The sequence below is a fragment of the Gambusia affinis genome, linkage group LG12, assembly GCF_019740435.1.
Source record: "Gambusia affinis linkage group LG12, SWU_Gaff_1.0, whole genome shotgun sequence".
Classification (NCBI taxonomy): domain Eukaryota; kingdom Metazoa; phylum Chordata; class Actinopteri; order Cyprinodontiformes; family Poeciliidae; genus Gambusia; species Gambusia affinis.
The window spans coordinates 13,586,401-13,609,310 of NC_057879.1; the positions used below are offsets into that span (position 1 = coordinate 13,586,401).

Sequence of the window (22,910 nt, forward strand, 5' to 3'; positions counted from 1 at the left end):
AAAACACATTTCAAGAGCCAGCTTTAAACCAGTAGTGTGTATCTGTAGTTTGATAGGCAAAACTCCCCCTTGCCCCCCCCCCCCCCCCCAAAAAAAAAAATAGCAGTTATTACATCTAAGAGAGATGGACACTTCAGAAAAAGCCAGGGGATTAGTCTGCTCTTGTCAAGATTCTATTCGTAGTATTTTTGCTGCAGATCTCTACTCCGGTGTTTGCTGCCAAAATGCAATAACAGTCAAAACAGGTTTGTACTCACATAATATGGACCCTGAGGCAGGTATTTATTACTTTCTTTTATTCTGCTTTTCTGTCATGCCACTTTCTTTTTCTGTGGCCCTGAATCTGTCTCTACCTGACCTTCTTCACAATTCTGTTACCTCCACCCCACCCCCCACCCCTCCTCACTGTGCTCCTGATTTGCTATTTTGCTGTTAGGGAGTCAACTGGGAGCCATGGAAAGGACATCTAACATCCCTGGACTTCACAGAGATGAAGATCCGACCCGTGGGAGTGTTGTCCAGCAGAAAGAGGCGATCGCTGATGGCCAGAGAGGGAAAAAGTAGAGTCTCAAACACCCACAACAAATAGGGAAGCGGCCAAAAACTGCAACAGAAGCAGTCAGCACCATCAACCTTTGATCACACTAGATTTTGGTGTTTCTGTACAAATGTAGATAGATAACACAAGGATTTTGCAGACATGTGTGCTTCAAATATTATATAATTTTTGGAGAAAGAAGAGCATAACTAAAGCAACCAAAAATAACTCATAGTAACTTATTATTTGCTTGTAAACAAATCAGAAAGCCCCAGTTTAGTGTGATTGTGGGGAAAAATGGTCAACAAGAAACACGGTTGAATAAAGTTGCATGCTATGTGGAAGAACATGCATTTTAAGCAATCATGTTTTGCTGTTTTTTAGACAACCTGACTAAAAACCAGGAAAAATATGATGCCAAATAAAGTTTTTCTTTTATCTCCTATTATATTAATCTTAACCCTGTTTTGGAGTCATAGTAGCGTTACAATTTTACTTTATCCTCCGCGGATTAACAAAAGGAAGCAGCATTACTTGTGTGTCTAATGAATGGCTCATTTGTCAGCTGCTGAAGCATGTGCCCTTACTCTATTGATTATGCTGCCACTGTGCATCCAACACTGTCACATCACAGAAGCCGGTATGACACAAGCCAGAAAATAACAACTGATTGCAGTCTCAAAAATCCAAATTGCTCCTGCTTTACATTCATATGACGGGGGACAGCTCATATCAATCATTGTGACGTGTCCCCATCAAATGTCAATAACAATGACATTTGTTTGTGCCGTTCTCGAACACTGAATGACCAAACTCCCGTTTTTAATCTGGACAGCTGACAGATGCTATTAATGTTGCGCCGGCTCCTACTTTGCTTAATTAGATTTTCTTAACACTTATCAGAAACACAGTTTATGAGACAAGGACATAGAGCACATAAATCAGCCTTTCAGCCAATCTGCCAGAATGAATTTGAAGTTGCTGAACTTTGCACATTTTTTGATGCTGCAAAGCTTTTCATTTTGAAATTTTGTAACTAGTTAGAATTATTGAATATTTTCAAATCAGATCCGGATTAAGAATATTTTACTTACTAATTATGTTTTCAAACTGACATTATTAATGCTTTTTCACTGTAGTGTCACAAAATAAATCTTTTTTAATGAGTTCCTTGCCCTTTTCTCAATCTTTTTTTAGTCTCATGTTGTGTTGTGTAGTTGCAGCTCCTCTGTACGGTTTGAATGTGGGCAAAGGCAGAGGACTAGTCCTAGAAGAAACTAGTTAACACAGCTTTGATTCATTATTTTTTATTTTATTTTTTTATCTCCAGTGAGCTGTGTGTGTGTTTTAAATCGGCGATAGATTCATTTGTCATTATTTTATTTTGCATTTGGGACAAATCCAAACCCTTGGAACGATTCGGGTGCATCTGCGTTGTGATGGAGTGTTGTGGTTTTAAGCTTACATAAATGATTGGTAAAGATTTTTGCTGAACCTGGCTCAGCATAGGATTTTCTACATATGGCGCTGAGGGGGAGCCAGCCTTTTTTTCATCTCGTATACAATCAAAGTCATACCCACTCCCCCGACGAAGCCCATTCGGCAAAATAAGAACTATAACAATTCTTCATGGCCAAGACATTTCACGCTTCACAAGATGAAGCTCAAGATAAAGCTTGTTCTTAGTGTTAACAGAATAGGGTAGAAAAGCTTTGAATGAAAAGGTAAAGAACTTTTTTTTTTAACCTCCATTTATTATTACATTTTCCTGAATGTAGTTGACATAAATATTTCTATGTTAAATATTGGACCTGGTATTTATTACTGGTGAGGGACATATCTGCTCTAAGTGTCCCTTGGTTTGATCATCTCCCATTTACTCAGCTTATCTGTGCTTATTGGATGTAGCTTATTGCAGCTCTGTTTTTTTGTTTTTTTATGCCAAGGATCACAACTGTAACTGCTGTCCAACTATAAAAGTGCAATGCACTCTGCTTTACCCATATCCTCAACTAAATAATTGGCTAAGTTAAACAAATCTCGTTGTCGGTTAGATGCATTCAGCAAACAGGTAAATCTTATTTACTATCAACTGTCCTGAACAGATTCACTGAAGAAATATTGAGCACACTGGTCGATACGTGGTTGCTCTAAAAGTCTATTTTTACTGTTCCAATAAACTGGCTACACCTTCATTCTCAGGGGGTTAGACCATAATCTTGTCAAGGGCACCAAAGCTCCAACATGAATACTGGTCATAAGCACAAAGTTTTAAGGTTCACACTCGTTTTAAGTGCGGTTTGATCTTCTAAATTGCGTAATTGTGGTAAAGCACCTTTTAGTTGACTGCCTTTAAATATAGAAACACAGTTTCCAAAGAACAGAACACTTTCAACATAGAGGAGTTAAGTAACCGCCCTTGCTGGAACTGATGACTGTTCGCCGTCTGGTCTCAAAACTATTTCTCAGTTCTCTGTCACATAATCTACCAACAGCGAGAGAGTATTGGCTGTCTTAGCAAGAACCACTTTACATAGCTAAAGAATACAAGAAGCACACCAAATCGCTTAAAGACAAAAAGATTTAGACATAAGATATGACTTGATCAAACAAGACAGGAGATTTGCAGCGTTGTTCCAAAAACAATAGCCAAAGTAGAATGTGAAAGGATAATGTTGTTTACGGTTTACTCATCAGAATCCATCAGACTCTGAGAAGGCAGATGCATAAAATGTGACAACCGATTTTGCCGTCGTATTTTATTTCAGCTTGGGAATGAAATGTCTCACAAGGGCTCAGTGATGCAAGTGGCCGTCTGAGACAGTGGCAGCAAATTACTTTAAGGAGATTGGTTTCTACCATTGCTTTAAGAGGTAAGTGCTTTGCTCAGTGCGAGAACAAACAGACAGTGGGAAGAGCTGGCCGATTTCCTCTTCTCTTCTTCCCTATTTCTGTGTGTCTAAATATATACAGAGGACATTATGAGTTTGCCGACGTACATATGCCTTTTGTCTGCCTGTGCCACTAAGGTCAACACTTCCCTCAAGGTTCACTTTGACGTGTTTTGCAAGACCTTGGTTAGGAAACAAGGGAGTGTTTAAAAATGCGGTCTGTGGTGTGGAGAAAAAAGGAAATACAGAAGAGAAAGGTTTATGTTTAACTCATTAAATTTCATTAAGCATTTTATGTAGATTTTAGATCAGAAGAGTGAACTGTGCCTCAGCAAGAGATCTGTGTGACCCCAATTTCACAGATGACTCCTCCAGGCATTGTAAGCATTCTGCATGTTGGCAGTAAATTATCCCTACTGGCTTCTATTTTGGTATTGCTCATCAACATTGTCATGGATTATCAGGTCAGATCACTCTAACAGGTCATTCCTTACCAAGTGCTTTGGTACAAAAATTTTTGGGTCAAAAACTGCTCCTCTCACACAACCTTGGCAACAGCACCTTCTTGGATGATCTGCCATCTGGCTGTTCAGAAATGCACCGTGGTGAGGCCCACCCTGATTAGGTCTTATTAGGTTTGTAATGTGACCTAATCATGTCTCCAATGATTCTTGTTTACTTGTTTTAGGCTGTTTCCCCTTGGCTTATTGCTGTGTTTGCTTTTTTTGTCTGGTGAAGACACAGATAATCTTGAGACCAAAGTCTGTCTAAGGTTTGTGCAATATAAGCTGAAAATGAATCCAGCTCAATTCTGAGGTTTGATGTCATTTAGCGGTGAAGCACCTGATTCAGTTACTCTTTGCTGGAAATTGTGCCGAGACTTATGCTTTTAATACAAAATAATAATTTTCATTTTGTTTGACTATGCAGATTTTTTCTTGTTTGGGATTAAGCTAGAAATTGCAACTTTTGAAAAGCTACTATTTTTTTCTTTTTACATATTTGTTGAAACTGTCACCATGTCGTAACAGTATGGTACGAAATAGATAATCTGTTAAAAAAAAATCACACTCCTCTTCTTTTTCCCAGTGCTCCCTAGAAACAACCAATCAGAACCAGGAGGCGGGCCTTAGCATTGTCAATCATCCTCCACGTAATGCTGTTCTTTTCTCCCCTTCCTCCACTTGCTCTCTGCTAAGCTTCAACTAGCAGAGACTGTTGTGAATGTTCACCCTAGTTAGTATGGCCACAAATGATTGCGGATGAACGGTTTTCCTGGAACTGTAAGTTGTGTCTCAGCACATTGACCAACTAGTACATGAGGATGAATGACAGCGCTAAGACCATCCTCCTGGCTCTGATTGGTTGTTTTTGGTTGGGAGGGTGCATTTTTTCAGATGGGAACAGCAGCTCAGAGAGGAGGTGGAGGAGATTCATCTTGCCATGGATTATCTGTCTCATACTGTCACAACATGCTGACAGCTTTAACAAATATGTAAACAGAAAAAAATTGAAATTACATAATTGCATCCACTGGATGCCCCCAATTCCTTGTCACTTTGAAAATAAAAAAAATATCATTAATAAGACATACAATTAAACTATTGAGAAAAGAGAAATAAATTAACATGTTTAATTTGTTTCAGGTGTTGTTTCTAGTGACGATAACAAATATCCAGTACAGATCTCAGAGCAAAATCCAAGTAACACACCTAAATTGTTCAAACTAGCAGCTCACTTGCTGCTTGCAACAAAAACCTGCATCCTGCAAAACCAAACAGAGTTATATTTTATTGAATAAAATATAGGCAGAGCTGTTAAGTAATCAAATTTTAGTTTTGATTATTGCTGTGCTGCGACAGGCTGGCGACCTGTCCAGGGTGAACCCCGCCTCTCGCCCAGAACGTAGCTGGAGATAGACACCAGCAACCCTCCGGACCCCATTAGGGACAAGGGTGAACAGAAAATGGATGGATGTTAGAAAATCTGCTCCTGCATGATGACACTTGGTAAAAATGATCTCGAGCTTTACTTTACATGACATACATAGATATATTTTTTTCTTAATATTGCCTAAGCTGTCAGTATGAAGATATCAGTGTAGACGCAACCAAAATTGCTTTGTGTTCAAACTTTAATCTTCCGCTCCTTAAGGTTGAGCAGAAACTGAGAAAATTATAATATTTCTCCCCGTCTGCTTCCACTACATGCTGGATCGTTGTGCGAGCCTCGATAAATTATGGATTCAGAACAACAATAAAATCTAGCCAAGTGTATAATTAAAAGAAAACCAATAAAGTCAGCATTTTTTAAGCAAATAAACAAAAAACAAATGTATTGCATGTTTAGACTGGCTGAAAACATGTCAAAACTCATTGGCCCTCAGAAAACTAAAAGGGCATTCTTAGCAGAAAATGACATAAAAACATTTTTATAGGTCTATTTTGTCTGATAAAATTAAAAAGCAAAGAAAATTTAATGGTGATTCATTTTATGTCATTTCAAAGGAGCTTTAAAAATATGTAATCATAAGCAGATACTTGTGATAAGTTGCAACTTAAATGTAATATGTATAACAAGTAAAAATATTGCTATTCATGTATGAATAACTTGAGACACAAACATTCATGGCACTTGGTTTTGTTATTGCCTATAACTGAGTGCTGAAGTTTAATAAATCATGTGTAAATGGAAAAGATGGAAAAAGATGTTGGTCTCATATCTACACTAAGGCAGGAAATAGAACAGCTTGTCTGTGATCATCACAAATCTGCCTCAGTCTTCCACAGTAAGGATGCAAATAATGCAAACTGACTCTGCAAACTTCAAATGCATTTTCTCTGACAAACACAAACTGCAGATGCCTCGTGCACTGATTTTCACTGGACATTATACATTCGTACTAAGGCTTTAATTTATTTGTTTGTTTGTTTTTTTACAGGATTTTTGTATACAGCAGAAATTAAGCAGAGGAGACATCTCTGCTCTCCACATGGGATATTGTCTGTGTGAGCTGTAATGAGAGGAGCCGGCCTCCAACTTGGTATCGGAGTAAGTTAATGAATAAAGATGATGACGCTGCAGACAGACTTGTGCTTAATTAGCCTTTGAGGAAGTTGCTAAAATAAAAATAAAAAATGTGGCAAAATCTTATATAATTTCAACAAAGTTTCAATTTTCTGTATTTCAGAGATGTAACAAAAGTAACCGCTCATCCAACTTGTTTACTTTACATGTGTTTACTTATACCGTAACTATATATAGACACACAATAGTTAAGGGAACTCAGAAAATAGTAAAACAACAGATGGCTTAGCAATTTTAAGAAAAGCATATTCTAATTGTCCATATATACATAACTTACACATAAGTGTGCTCATAATGCCTTTTTTAAAATTATTTCTATCACCTTCTGTCTAAACTCCAAAGTGCTGCTGTAAGGTTTTCTATGAAAGAGCAACTGTTTTATCTGTATACTGACCTTAACCTGAAATCAAACTCACAAAAAATGTTGTTTTTTTTCCTGCACTGAAGCAGTGTCTTGCATTCTCAATCGTTAAGTTGCAGTGCACTGAAACACACATCGATCAAAAACCAAACTGGTGAATAAATATTTCTCTGTATCTTGAAATTATATTTTATTTCTCCAGAGCTTCAAATCCAAAAAGAGCCAAAATACACACACTGCATATAATGAGTTCCTAAAAACAAATTATTTCATTTTGTTTTCTTGCGACTGCATAACAAACTGCCTCTATTCTTCATCTTCCGTTAATGTGAGAACCCGATCCGTGATTTCAATGTATGGACAAACATATCTTTTATTGAACAATACTAAATTGTTTTTTAAAAAAATAATAAAATAAAGGCTCTCTTTGGATATCATTGCTGTTTTTCTCAGTCTGTACTCTGAAAAATAGGTGCTGGGACAGTTGTTTGTTTGAGCAGTGAGCAGACTTTTCCTTTGCTCCCTCTCCCAAATATGGACGCACTGAATTTCACATGGGAGCTCTAAGAACAAAGTTCTCCCAATAACTCTACACTTCTCTACCTGACACACACACTGCACACACTTGCTTTTATATATATATTTCAGTCTACATATTTCTTCTTTATGTACCCCACACTAAAAAAAGCTCATAAAAATGTTGTAAACACTGTCATAAAACCAGAACACACAGCATCATGTGAATACAAAGTGACAAGTATTTATATACAAAAACAAACTTGTCTCAGCCATGTCTATGCCCACAACAATACAAAGTTGCTTTTATTTGAATGAGATCCATTCAAATAATGACGAGACGAGACGAGAGTTTCGGTTTTACATCTTTCCAACTACTGATCAGCACCAGTGTGGTAATCCTGAACATAGGTAATCCTTACACCATTCCCGTAGCGACCCGATCAGGAGTCGTCGGTCCGGTCTGTACAGATATCCACAAGTCCACGTTGTTGAATGAATTATTTTTCTTTTTCCCTGCCGACCTCGAAGAGCCTCCGCAGCAGCAGCAGCTGCCGTCATGGCGACAGCAGCAGCCGCAGCAGCACACCACTACAGCGGTGAGGAAGACTAGCAGAGGAAGCGTCAGCAGGACGACCAGGCAGATGGTGTTGTAGACCCCCTGGTCGTGTTTGTCCACAGCCAAGGTCCACAGCCAGTTGAAAAAATCCTGGGCACTATGAAACTCCCCTTCCATAACGTTTGGCCTGCAGAGCTCAGTTACTTGAGTTGGACTCCCTGAAATGTTTTAACAACCTTTAGGGAGATTAGAGGTCTATATTGCGATGAAAACAAACCGCTGCCAGCGCACTAAAATAACCGACTTACGCTGTTCATCCGAGTGAGTAGCTTCAACTTCAACAGTTGATTGATACCTTATTTAACTCTCTGAGCACAAGTCAGTTCATCAGCCATCAGCACAAAGATTTCCAGTGACTTGACAATGAACTTCACATGCTCCTCATTCTTCATGAAAATCCCAGATGAGTTAGCAACCCCAAGGCACAGCTCTATGTGACGAATCCGTCCAAACTTGTGCTGTTCTGTTCCTCTTTGGAAGTTCGCCTTACGGACGCTGTTAGAACATGTCTGTTTTGCTCTTATAAGGACCAAAACATTGCTTGTTTGTAGGAGTGTCTTTTCTTGAAATTGCCTTGTTGTTGTGATTTAATCTGGAGGGGTGGGAAAAAAAATCTTAAGCTGAGTTTGTTTATGCAGGTCAGCATTCCTCTAATTGCTTTCTCAAGTCCTCTTGCCCTTTAGCTTTCGGCTTGGTTTTGTCACGCTGCTGAATTGTTGAGGCTGCGAAACAAACAGAAGGAAAGTAAAATTAACACAGACAGAAATTTGCTATCAGGCAGACGGGGCTTATCTTTCTACCCTCTTTGGCTTTCCCTGACTCCAATCCATCTTTCTGCCTTGAAACATCTCCACTCCTGCTCTCCTTCCTCTTGTCAATGTCAACTTATAATATCTTTTTTTCGGTTCAGCTTTTCTTTCATTAAATTTGCAGAGAAGTCATTCAGGATTCAGGGCAGATCCCTTCATGGGTCCCGCTGAGAGAAGACGGAGGCAAAGCACAAAAAGGGAGGACAAAATCGAGGGGAGATTGCGTCTGAGGGAAGGCGAGAGGGAGACAGAGGTAACCAATCTTCCTAAGAGTCCCGCTGAGATGGAGAGTGTGACAGAGTGTCAGAGGAAACTAGGAAAGGGAGGGCAGAAAGGCCAGAGTGAGACCTGTTAAAGTAGAGTTTCCTGAATGAATAGTGCTGTGAAAAGTTTTTGCTTTGTAACAGATTTCTTCTGTTTTAGCTTTTTTTTGCTTCACAAGCATTTAAAATACTCTCAGTGTATGCAGAACTCAATTTCCAATTTACTAATATACTTTCCCTATATAAAAACATATTTGCATCTCTTTGAAAGTATGATTTACCACGTTTCATTGGTTCAGTTTCACTGGCCAAACTGCGGTCTGATTACTATAAAGGCTGTAAAATCCTGTCTGTTTGAAGCATGAAGTGACAAAACATCCCAAAAAGCAACATGTGATGACCTGATCTATCCAAATCCAACATCAGATGAGAAATATATCTATTAACACCAAAAGTGGGAAACTTTCCTGAGATAAAGCTAGTTCTAGTACAAGACAAAAGAGAAGACAAAACTTTTACAAGCCAGAAATGGAAGATTTTGGAAGAAAACAAACACATAATAAGAAAAAGAGCATCTAAACAAAACCCAGAGACGATGTTTGATGGTCTGAGGTTGATCTTCTACTTAAGAACTTGGACAACTTGGAAGCAATAGTGGAACCTTTTTCTCTCTTGCTAGCACCAAATCTTCTTGCAAAATATCAGGTCATTAGTTTGTGACTTTATACTAAGGTGTAAGCAGGATCACAACCTAAAGCACACCAGTATGTCCATTCAAAATCTTTGATTAGTGTAGTGAAGTCAAATTTATTCACATTTCCACAACAAGGCAGTTCAAATTGTTTTACAACATAAAACTATCATAGTCATCATTTATGAAATAAGCAGCAAACTTTACATTTTGTCAAATGTCCTAATGAAAAATCATTAAGCAAATGCAAATGAAATAAGTTGATCAATGTTTCACTTATTATTAATAAAACCTACTTAAAATCTGGATTTACTGCTAATTTGATTGAGATGATGTGACTTAATCATATATAAGACATTAATTTAAAAAAAAAAACAAACAAAAAAACCCTCTTGTCTGGCTGAATTAAAATAATTTGGCAACAAAGAGTGGTCTGAAATTTCTTCATAAAAAAAGACTCTACCAGTCATTGCAAATTATTGATCTTTGTCTACAAAGAGCTTCACAACTACATATCACGTTTAGGGGGGATTTTTTTCACACAGGTTATTGATGGTTTGGATGTCCTTTTTTTTCCCCCTCAACAGACTTAATTAAACTTCCAAAACCTGATTTTTATCTTTAATCAGAATATCACTAACTGATTTTAAAACTAGTTTGATTATCTGAAATGTTTACTTAAAATGTGACAAAAATGCAGAATAAATCTGCAAAGGGGCGAGTTATTTTCCACAACCGGAACTTTTCCTAACCCTAACCCTAGGCTCGGTGGCATGGGGCGGGCATTGGGGGGCATTGCCAGCCTACAGAGTCAACCGTGCCCCCACCCCACCCCGGACTGGAAGCTGTTTGTTGTTTTTATCTTAGACTGGCCAACTTTCTGCTATTCCTATATCAATTTAATACCGAAGGGGCTTCCGCACTTCCCATATCTGTGTCCTCTGTAACTGTTTTCAGCAGCTGAAACTGTTTAATCTGTTCTTAACTTGTCGCATGCTGTTTTTCTGAGCCGCCTTTAAACGCAACATGAGCGCTACAACGCTCGCGCTGGATTTACAACTGCTGCTGTGCAGAGCTGCTCAGGTGTGTTAGAATCATACAGCAAATCAACAAAACGCAAAGAACTTTGCAGTTTTCCCCCCAAACTAAACTACAAAGTTGAGTAATGCGGTTGGATGCAGGTAATGTTAGCTAAAGGATGACTAGCTAATAACAATACAGCACCTTAAGCTTGTTAACAAGTAGCCAGTAGGCTACTGATGATGTTGTCTACGTTCAGCTACATAAATTCATCCCCCCCCCCAAAATAAGTCGATACCCCCCACTGTTAACCTCGTCTGAAGCCGGGGCTGCGTACAACACTAATGGCTCCCATTGCAGCGGAGGAGTGAAATCTGCCCTCGAAATACGGTACTTCCATTTGACCTGTTTAACTTATTAAACAGCTCTTCAAAAGGAACTTTCTGCTTCGGGTGTGCAAAATTAAACTCGGCACAGAAACCAAACTGCTCCTCTTTGTAATGAAACAGTTTGAGTCTGAACCCCTTGAGGCAACATCTTTGCTTAAATTGTTTTTTTAAATGGTTTCAAACACCATTTCACTCAAGTGTTCTCTTTTAGACGCTCTGTTGCTTTCAACAGTATTTGCATTCTGGCTGCAGGAAGGGGAGAAGATTTTCACCTCACATTAACTTGCTCCTGATAGTGAGAGAGAGAGAAAAACGGAGAGAGAGATGATGCACCTGCAAGAGGTGAGCAAATAGATTTGGCTTTGCTGTCACCGTGCATTGCGCCTCGCGTGAAATAAGTTTATCCGCAGAGAGCCACTAATCTTCCGCCACAAACCCGAGTTCATGTGCTCAACAGGAAGTCACTTGCTTGAAGTGTCGAAATAAACAAGTGGAGATCTCAAAAAAAAGACAATAGATCGGTTGCAGTTATTTTGGAGCGTCCTCTTATTTAGAATCAAATGAACACATTTCTATGTATGTATTTTTACTGATGTTATGTGCACATTCATATTTGCCATGAAATTTGGTTTGTGTGTCTAGATGAGTGCACTGACTGAAAAGGGCGTTTCCTTTTAAGGAAACTTGCCCCTTTTAAATAAAGGCAACATGTGACTTGGATTCCAATATCATTATTAGCTGTAGAAAATTATCATTTACTCTTATGAAAACTGAATTCTGAGTGTCACACTTCATCCAGATTCTTGTACCTTGATTTAAAGTTTGAGGCAAAACTTAGTTTGACCTTTAAAAAAAAAAGCCTTGTGAACAACTCGTCTTTTGCCAGTTTCAAATCATATTGGGGTCAAAGTTTAACGAGAATCCATACATTTGGATCAAAGTGTCTTTTAGAATTGCATTTCTCTTTGTTTTCCCATCAGTTTATCTAGTCAAGTTCATCTTCTGTTGCTATGGTTAAATCGATGCATAATTTCACAACAAAAAGTAATTCACAGCTTAAGCTTGAGGATGTGTGACTTAATACATTTGTGATCTAATGATCTCACTTCTGAGAAATACTTCAGAAAAACCAAATCAGCACTTCCTTTTACCATGTTACGCTGACACCTAACTTTCATGGGTTTCTGGACTAAAAGTACTGTACCTTAAATTAAGAGCCTGAAAGCGCTGCATGTATGTCATTCCACAATTTTTGTCTTAAGAACTCAACTTACTAATAACAGCAGTGGATAGAAATGACTTGGATGTGTATACAATTCGCTACATGTGGGTGCTACTGTTGTCTTTGCTTCATCCTTTAAGATAATTGGCTGCTGCTACATGTTGTGATGGATGTTATAGAACTGCAGCACATTTGTGTGCATTGAATCTTACTCACATTAAAAACATGACAAGTCAAAGTTTCAGAGCCATGTCTTTGTGGGAGAGATGAAGCCACACATTAGGGGAGGTGTTGGTTTAGTCTGGTCACGTAATAAAGACAGCAAATAATGAATCAGTGGGTAAAGTCAGAGAATGGAATGCATAAGTCATCAGTTCTTTACCAGAGGGAAAAAAAAAAAGATCACTACGCTTACACTGTCAGGACAATCAAAGATTAAAAGAAAACTGATAGTTTAATCTGAGCCTATTTTTATCAATTTGTTTCTCCGAAAAGATAACTCTTATGCTGTATACACAGGCTTTTTTTTTTTTTTAAACTGCTTACACTGTTTCATGCTTGGACTTGGATAACCAAGGCCACTAGCAGTGAGAATGACAGTCTTATCCGAGGTTCATTTTGTGACGTTATGGAAGCACAAATTAAAGCAAAATATTCAGACTTGAAAATCAACTCTGGCCTTTAAGCATATCACATCACGTCTTTCAGTTATCTTGCTGAGATGCCTTTCTTGACTTTAAGTGGCCTCTTCACTTTCTCATGACACTGTGCTCTCCTTGAGCAACTGATACACAGGAAAAGACCATTTCTGAGACACACAAAGCCAGGAAGGGGCTGAGAAGAATGTTTTGATTGCACCGAAATGGCCCTCTGCTGCTTTTTAGGGAGCATGTGTGACCTAAAAGGCAGAGCAGTGACAGAAGGCATCGCAGGAATCTTTAATGATCTGCCCTTGAGCACACAGTCAGAGCAGATCCCTCTTTATTCACCATCGATAAGTAAGGAAAGCTTGGACATTTTGCTCTTTAATTTAGAAATTGTCCTCACTGTTTGACATTATAGCCAATAAAACCTAGCCTGTTTGCTGTCACTAAGGATTACCAGAATTCTATATATTACCAATGTAATTATAATTTCTTTCTTTCTTCAATTTTGCCATGTTATACATACTGAAACGACTACATTCTTAGACAAATTAGAAAATCCAATGAGATGATGTAACGATTTTTATGAAATTCTGAACCTTGTTACATAGTGTCATTATTAAGTCCTGTCTTAATATAAGACTTAAAGGACACTTAGAAGACATTACTTCAAAAGCAACATAAAGATTTTGGAGTAATGTCTCCGAAAGACATTAAGGACACCCATCCAACGGAGAAAGAATTAGGGCAGCATGACCACCCCAAAAGGGAGGGACAGGTGAGCTTCACAAAGTAGCTCACCTTTCAAAAGGAAAGAACAACACCTGAAAATATTAAAGCAACATTTCACAATATCAGATAAAATTCTTCTTCAACCAAATCAGTCACAAAACCCCAAGCCCAGTTTCATTTGTTGTAGTTAAAGCTGAAAAGATGTGTACAAGCAAGACAGTCTACAAACCTGGCTCACACCAGTTCTGTGAGGAGGAGTTGAGTCAAAATTAGTGCAAACTATTTCATAACGGTTCTACCAAATAATAAAGGACTTCTAGCTTTGTGGAAAGTAAAACCCAAATTATCTGGCATTTAGCAACTAGAAGTAATTTTAGTAATTCTACATGAAGATTTTAGTTTGATCTACACATATTTTTATAAGATCTATGTATGTAAATATTTATTTTCAAGTCAACTGCAAAAGAAAGTATTTTGTTCCAGAGGACACGAGTCGACAAGAAAACAAAACAAAAATTATTATTTTTCTCAGGTATTCTGAAGTAATATTAAGCAGAGCCATTACACTTCCTGCTTGTGACAACTTGATACTAGCTGAGTGAAATGAGTGAGTCTGAGGACATTCATGAAGTGAGAAGTAATGGAAGCTGTCATTCTTCGTAAATAGCTAAATATATACTCAAGCATTGGAAGTTAAGTATTTCAGTTCAAGCTACATTTCATTGGGAGCTTTTGTTTAAAAAGCCCAAAAGGCTTTGTCACTGACATTCTGGAGAATTCAAAGGCAGGAAAAAACTCATCAGCACATTGTTGCAACCTGTCAGACATCCTGCTGTGTCTAACCTCAGCTAAAACAACTGCTTTTGTTAACGGAGTCTGGAGTTAGAACCATCAGCTTTCTGTATAGTCATCTCACAAACTCAAATACATCACTTAGAACTGTTTTAGAGAAGCTACATGCGTTCAAGAAGTGCTTGAAAGCAGCACCTTACCCCGCAGGCATTTCTGTGGCAGCAGGTCAGGTCACCCCTCCAGTCTAATCCAGTCAGCTGCTCAGACTTTTGTTCCTTTCAGCTTGGCATCTGGCTTCTGCTGTGTTCTGTTCAGTTCTGGAACCCCTTACCCAAACATCTTGACAAGTCTTCACTTTCTGTTCCTGTTTCGCTCTCTCTACTCGTGTTTTCTGTACTCCTCCTCCTCCTCCTCTTTCTGTGAGCGTGCGTGTGTTTTGGTCCCTGCCCACTTTGTATAAGAATGGGCCCTCTGTCTATGGTTATGTTTCCTGCACGGTGCTGGATTCTTGCGGTTACCATACTTCCCCCACACAACAAGCACGGAGTGACATCAGCCAGAAAGGCAGACGGTTTAAGCAAATTCATGAAGAATCTTATATTTTCAAGCACAAAAGTTATCTATGGAACTTCCCCTAGTGCATTATATTACCTGACATGAAGACCTTGCAACACCAGGATATGTTGCAGGAAAGGTGGAGACATGTTGCATAATAACAAAACAAGAGTCCACCCATTCCTAATTCCCAAATCACGAATAAAAAAAGGAAAATGAAATGCTACTGAGAAAAACAGCAAGTGAAAGAGTCGGATGAAAGCAAGATCTGAATGTGACATGTCATGTGAAGTGTGTATACTCACAAACCTTGACTTTCTGCCTGTGGCACTGTGGTCAATGCTCTCTCTTAGCTCAGTCAAGCAAAATAGGATTTTGTATTCAAGTAAGAAAGGGACACAGAGGGGTTCATCTCTCCTCCTCTAAGGAAAAGCCTTTGAGCTTCAGTGTACTGACTTATGAACTGTAAATCTGCTCACATAATGTACAATGTGAGCCTGAGTGAACTCAAAAACGACATTGTGTTAACCTGTATGGTGTAAAAGTGTTTATGCTGTTTGAATGTTTCAATATTTTGATTGAATTAAAAAGCACAAACTTCAACGTCTATTTGCTTGTAAGACAAGCCATGTAGTAGAGTACAGCGGACATGTGGAAGAAGGTTCTACATATATTTGAGAATCCTATGGACTTAAGAACTGATATTGATATAAACTGTATCCAATCTGAGTGATGTTGTGCTAATTTGTAAAAAAAAAATAAAATAAATTCTGGAAAAAAACATTATACACAATATGTTCAATGATTTCCATCTGCAAATGCAGAGAAAAATAGCTCTACAAAGTATTAATCTATGGGTGACAAATAAAAATGTGCTATACACTTTTGGGATTTGAGCTAAAAAATAACACTAAAAATAAAAGGCATGAAAAACCTTTAACCTTTACCAAATTGCTCCACTTTGTATAGTTGTTGGTATTGAATTGTTTCACATTCAATTCCAGTTACATAAATTAAAGTACATGCCTGCAATGTAACAAAATGTGAAAAAAAGTTGCAAGGAGAAGGATATCCAGGCTGCACAGTTTAACTATTTACAGTTCCTTTAACAAATGGTTTCTTTGTTTACTTCAAATAAAGTCTGAAGCATGATCACAGCACAGCTGTGACCGTGCGATAATGTACTGTATGTAGCACTTCATCTGATAAACAAAAAAAAAAAAAAAAAAAAAAAAAAAAAAAAAAAAACACACACACATAGCCCACTTCCTGATCAACTGACTGACTGAACTTTCAGTGTGCTCCTCTGTGTATGCAGGGCATGGTTTCAAGGGGTTTGATGAGGCAAGTCTCACCATATCTTGCAGGTGTGCCTGACTCTCAGCCATTCACACACAAACACACGCGCACCCACACACACTGTAATGCGCAATACGAGCCCAGAGGGCGCTGGCTGACTGGCAGTGTGTTCACCGCCACACAGTGAAATTGGCACAGCCCAACAGCTGTTAATGCTTGAGTGTGTCCAGTCATATCAAGAAAGAGTTGATTAATGGCCTCGGCAAAGCAACACTTCCCCTGATGAAAATTCATCTGTAGGGCACTTTATATGAAAATCATTTATACGTGTATATCCCATTTGCAGCTTCGGAAACTAGTGTGTTGAAGTCATTCTGTATGCATGCATGGATAGACATTTAATCTCGTAAAGATATTTGAATATTTGATTCCAAAAGTTCTGGATGTTAGATGCTTCTCGGTTGCTTTCGGCAGTCAGAATGAGTAACTGGATAAATGTATCATGGGGGATATATTTTACAATATTTTGCCATTTATTTGATAGAAACAGTATTACTCTTATAAAACAAGCCCTTCATACATTGTCTCACTTCCAGGAACACTGCATTTTCAATTTTTACTGCACTGACCTCTTGTATATGTCCCATTTCCTCTGTGAAACCTTACTCTTCACTTCATACTGCTTTGACCGGGCGCTATAATGGGTGTAGCTGCCATCTGGTTTTCCACAGTGGGTCTCACCTAGGAGGAAAAGGCTCAAATAATACATCCTTTTATCCAACACAGGTCTATGGCTGAACAAATTACAGGAAAGACCACTGAGCTTATGTTGGATCACTGGTCAGACAACCATGATAGCAAAGGCAAAAAGTACATGTGACATTACCAGGAGCATTAACTAAGGGCTTATGGAATTACTGGGCCATGTAAGAGAGCAGTACCGATCAAAGCAACCGTCTGGCTCTGACAACACACTCTGACTAACTTAAGCCAGAAAGAATCCAACAGTGTGGGCTTCTGTGAGTTCTTGTATGTGAGCGCTAATGAAAAGTGACTAAAATGAGGTTGTCGCAGGATCTGACAAGTGTCCAGGAATAGCTCAGCCAATAAAGTCTCCTCAGGGACAGACATGAAGAGTAACTCAGCAAAATGTTTGAACCCAGGTAACACGAAGGGAAAGCGCATGTTTTCACTTTATAAGGAATTGCTTCTTGTGCTGCATAATCCAGCTAGTAGTTGGTATGTAAACTGAAGGTTTTCACAAGTGGTTCCTTGTTGCTCATGAAGTCAGACTGCTATTTAAGCATTTTATTACATAATAATCTCAGCATAGTTCTCATATGACAAATGCAGCTTTCTTAGACTTGATTTTATACCCTGGCTACTCAACTACATAAATAAACAGAGAGACGCAATCCACTTGAGGAGTGGAAAGTATTTTTCTTTAGCAAAGGCTGACCATCAATCAACAAAGACCTTTCAAGTTCCTCATTGCTTGTCTGTCATTTCCAGACAGGGAAGCAGGAAAATAATGTCTTGTGGGATTGTAGAGTCACACTGTTGAGATGTTGATGTTTAGGGTTTCCTAGGATATACAGACTTATGGAAAAAAAGACTAACTAAAATGCAGCAGACAAGCTATTCTGTGTGCATTCATAGAGGCAACATGTTTGCCCTGTATTACTGCTCTTTCTTCATCACTTGAAAACATACTCTGGCTCATGTTTCTGAGAAGGCAGATAGCCAGTCTTAAAGAAACAAAACCACAAAATGACCTTATGTGTTCACACAACAATAAACTATGTCATGAATGCACTTCCCTGTTTTGTTTCTTTTGAGTGCATGTGTGTTTAGCATTTCTCATCTTGTACAGTCCTCTTTTTCAAAGTTGTGAGGACCTGCGCCTTTTGGGACCGAAAGCCAGAGCTTAATATAAAGGAAGTGTTGTTTTGGGGGTCAGGAGTTAGATTATATTTAGAATTAAGCATGTACTAATAATGGTTATTTAAGTACTCTTGGACTTAAATCACCAGGGTCACTAATATTGAGAATGTGATGTTGAAAGTAGATATCACTTGTGTGATTTCTTTAAAGTATATTAATAACATCTACTATGAAGACTTCAGAAGTTTGTTTAAAAACGGAAGGATGCAGACCAAGGACCACACCAGAGAGGTCAGAGTAAAAAATGGTAGAGAAGGATTAGGATATAAAGCAATATCCCAAACAACAATCCAAAGAGCATTGTCCAATCCAACGTCTAAAAATTAGAAAAGTTACCGGTAGTCACAATTGCAAAGCTTCACATGGCCTTCTACCTAAGCTGGCAGGCCAGGCAAAAAGAGAATTAATAAGAAAATCAGCAAAGAGGTCCATGGTGATTCCTGAAAAACTTCAGTGATTGACAGCTCAACTGGAAAAACATTTCGTAATCAATTTTTGCTGTACACTCCACAAGTCTTATTTTATTTAGGGGAGGAAAGATGATGCCATTTTTGAAACAAAGTTAGAAGACGTCTTCTCTAGCAAGTTGCTACAAGCCCTGTAGCAGATATGATAAACGTGGATGTGGTCAGATGCTGTGGTCATCTAGGTGGAAAATGCTGAGTATGGCCTGAAAACAAACATCCCTCCTTAACACACTATTCCCAAAGGAAAGTGTGCTGGCAGTACTTTCATGTTGTGGGGATGGCTTTCTTTAACATGCATAGAGAAGCTGGTCAGAGTAGGCAGGAAGATGGATGAAGCTAAGTGCAGAACAATCCTGTTAAGACTCCAAAAGACTTAAGACTGCTGTGGAGATTCACCTTCCAGAAGAATAATAACACAAAACACACAGACCAGCCGATTTTCTTAATTTTGGGAGATCAGTGACCAACCGATACCTACATGTGAAGCTGATCTTATACCCCCATTTTATTTACGTCAGCAAAGGTCTAACCATCAACCACTGTCCTCTTCTGCTCTCCCGTCAAATAGGTTTGACTGATAGACTGGCTCACCAGGTTATGTTTGCATGTTGGCAGTTAACAATAGTCACCACACAGTAGACAACTCAGCAACTTTCTTGCAATATCAACATTTCAGACAAAAATTGATCTGTCATGTAAAATCCCAACAAAATTTTCTGAGGTTTGTGGATGTAGTGTGACAAAATGGGAAAAGGTTGAAGAGGGATGAATCCTTTGTAAGAATGGTGCCACTGGATGAAAACTATCTTGACATAAAGAATGCAATGCCTTAAAACATTTAAATAAATCTGTGCTTATTATATTGACTCCCTTCGAGCAACTTTTTACTACAATGACAGCTCTCATGCAAAATGAATGTATCTTATTCTCATCCAATGTGTATCCTACTGGAGCATTGTGAGGAAGATGTTATGAGAGGTTGGAAAACTACATCAAGATGAAAAAAAAAGCATTGCCTTCCTTAATCATCTAAAAATTGATGTATGGACAGATGTATTTCTTTTATTCTTTTCTTATTTCTTATGTAGTCAAGCTCTTCATCTAAGCACGTAGTCATGGCCTCACGTCTACATTTATAGGTCGGCTTATTCAAGTGAAGCCATAGTGTGACACTTTTAGAGATAGCTTTAGCCTTTTAGTTGGTCTAAATCTAGCAGCAGAAAGTTAAAAAACTCGTAAACACTTACAAAATATAAGTATTCCATAGAAATTGCTATAAGTGTTTGTCAGGGATTTTAATTAAAGGTAACCATGAAAACGACCATGGGGGCAACAGGAGCTCTACTCACTCTTTGATCTTACTTATTCAAATATGCTGACAAATTTAATTACCAGTGTTTCATTTGGAATAAAACCATTATAATAATAAGAATACAGATCCCTCTTAAAGAATAAACATAACATAAAGCTAACCAGTATGCCAATCCTAACCTCACTTTCAGCCCCACTGAAGTTGTCAATGGGCAAATCTTCATGTCTCCCTTGTTTTTGTGATTTACGAGAGGCCCTGTCTGTTCATGCTTTCCCATTCCAACTCACGGCACTCTGAGCATCAATAAACGTCTGATAAAAATCAAGCTGCTCACCGGCCGGTCGCCCAATTATGCCCCAGTGTTTACAACTCCATCACAGCGAGAGACTAACTGGGAAATCTGGGCTGTACCTCCCTCTTATTCAGATGACTGCCAGGGCCTGTTAACTTTCTGGGCTCAGTGAGATGTAAGTGACTCAGGGAGAGCACAGGAGGCTGCAGGTGGGCCACAACGCCGCTTTTCATCAGCCTCACATCACGGCTAGTTCTGTGTTCAATGCTGTCCAGAGATGTGGATATTTTACCAGATGGATAGAACTGAACTAGTGTGCTTTTTGCTGATGAAAAGTAAAAAAAAATGATGGAATAAATCAAGAGGATGATTTACATACAAGAAATTAGCCCTGCTTCTTTAACCATGCAGAGCTAAATATAAGAAGCTGTTCATGCATCTGCACAAAAATCTAATTTTCCAAAATTAGTTCTGTATTATTGATCTTTTTAGTCAGGGCACATAAATAATTACATTTTGGATTAGATTTATACATATTAGATAGAATTTTCTATTTAGTCCCTGGAGGTTTTTGACCAGCTAGACTTTTGTCATAAAACACCATTTCCAAAGGATTTTGTATTCATCATTAACAGAATCTCTAGAATTCCCAGAATTTGGTGTCTTCTCCAGAGACCGCATCATAATTTGGTCCAATTAGGTTGCAGAACTACTTAGATAGAGTAACTGTTAATTCATGTTAAAAATAACAGCACTGACTGAGACTCTAGTGAGGTCAAATCTTTAAACTTGAATGGCTCAATAAGGACAGTAGACCTTATGTTGACTGTATCCTTTCATACTATAGAAAAGAAAGAAAAACCGCTGCAAAGACACAAAAGTCATTTGCTGCTCTTTTTATTGATTCTGTAAATTGAGATTTTATGCAAAACCAAAATAACACAAAACACGTCCTAATGTTTTCCTCTCAGTTACCAACTTTCTTACCAGAGTATATGCCAAACAAATACTCCAAACCTTAAAGCAATGTTGTAGTTGGAGCAAAAATGGTAAATTGATTAAATGTTTTTTTTTTTTTTGTTTTTTTTTATTTCTAGTGAAGATGTCATTGTAAAATGGCTGTCAGTCCTTGATGTTTCTCTATGTAAGGGAAACTACTGATGAATTTTAAATATTCTTTAGAGCTACTTTCTCACAGGAATTTGTTCTTGTAGCTTTCAGCTTTCATTCACAGTTTTAACAATGGACCCCAACAGAGCAACTGCATCACAATGAGTGGTGGATAAGTAAATGTATATTGTTGCACATGAACCTATTCATCAGCAAGGTGACACTTCTTTGCTGCTGAAAAAACATAAAAGCTAAAAGTAATGTCTGTTCAGTAACTCGCAAAATATAGTAACAATATAATAATATAGTAATGCAGTAACAGCAATTAGTTATTGTTTATTTTTACCCCTGTTAACACAAAACTATTTAAGTTTAACTCTGGACAAACAACAGGCTAAATTCTATTAAAACTAAAGAGAATCAACTAATGACACCAGAGGGATTTCTACCTAAAAAAACCCCATAAAGAAATAAAATTCACTGGTACAGGATGAAATATTTATGGCTCTTCACATAAATTAACCCCAAAATCAGAAGGACTTAACGAGGTTCTGCTGCAAACCACGACACCAAACAAAACCTGGATTTATCTGACTATAAGGCACTCAACAAAATATAAGTGATATATCATGCTATCAATACTAGCTTTATAATATCAACATAAACCCCAACAAGGCAACAAGAGCAAAATGAACGTTAGTTACCAATAATCCAGAGTAGCATTAGCTTTGTGCTAACTGAACAACATAAGCATAAAAACACAACAATGTTGTGCAGCTGATTAACAGAAAAACTAAACAACGAAAAAAAGAGCAATATGGTTGCTAGAACTAATAAAGCACACAGAGCGACAGAAGCTGTAGCTTACCGACCATCTGTAAAATCCTCTGCATTATCATTCAAGGTGGGGACTTAAGATTCCATCTGCTGCCATTGTCGCCATTTTCAACTTTATTACCATAGCAACACAGAACTTTCAGGCATCTACTATGACAGGGGTACCCTAAAGACATTGATTTTAGCGATGCTGATTGGCCAAATGTTTGTTATTTTAACCTAACAACCAAACATGATTGGCTAGTTAGCTTCCTCCAGAAAACAACTAACAGGAGTCTGTCCGGAAAAAAATCACTGTTGAATAAGTGGTAAGGTTGCGTAAGTAATTCAGATTACATTGAGATACACTATTTAGTGGCCAATTTATTATTTTTTTTAGTAATATTTATAGATAATTTTTAGATCCTCACCATTCTGCCCTACTCAGAAACAAAAAAATATGGATGTTCAAATTTCTGTATTTTTAAAACCATGCTTGCTACAGTCTGATTGCAAACAGCAAGTTTGCATGTTCTTTCAC

At 38.1% G+C, this 22,910-nt stretch overlaps 2 protein-coding genes across 13 annotated transcripts in view; one reads left to right on the forward strand and one right to left on the reverse strand.

Moving 5' to 3' along the window:
- tnn (tenascin N) overlaps positions 1-2,850 on the forward strand; it is a 53,854-nt gene extending 51,004 nt beyond the window's left edge. For 5 of the 7 annotated variants that reach the window (XM_044134609.1, XM_044134607.1, XM_044134611.1 and 2 more), the window contains one exon: positions 437-2,849. In XM_044134609.1, coding sequence (XP_043990544.1) covers positions 437-589 — 153 coding nt within the window. In that variant the 3' untranslated portion in view covers positions 590-2,849. Of the gene's footprint in view, positions 1-436 lie in introns of all 7 variants that reach the window. The other 2 variants (XM_044134612.1, XM_044134606.1) reach the window with 2 other exon arrangements.
- Positions 2,851-7,612: 4,762 nt separating this feature from the next.
- LOC122841398 (uncharacterized protein KIAA0040) lies at positions 7,613-22,508 on the reverse strand. Of its 6 annotated transcripts, none has more exons than XM_044134675.1 (4): positions 22,422-22,508; positions 17,058-17,169; positions 8,261-8,734; positions 7,613-8,170 (listed from the first exon to the last, which is right to left on the reverse strand). In XM_044134675.1, the coding sequence occupies exon 4, from the start codon at positions 8,127-8,129 to the stop codon at positions 7,812-7,814; it is 318 nt and encodes a 105-aa protein (XP_043990610.1). In that variant the 5' UTR covers positions 8,130-8,170; positions 8,261-8,734; positions 17,058-17,169; positions 22,422-22,508; the 3' UTR covers positions 7,613-7,811. The 6 variants fall into 6 exon arrangements, with proteins under 6 accessions (XP_043990610.1, XP_043990611.1, XP_043990613.1 ...); XM_044134676.1 differs by adding an exon at positions 8,813-8,988 and having other exon boundaries at positions 7,613-8,734; XM_044134678.1 differs by having other exon boundaries at positions 7,613-8,734; positions 22,426-22,493.
- Positions 22,509-22,910: the final 402 nt, after the last annotated feature.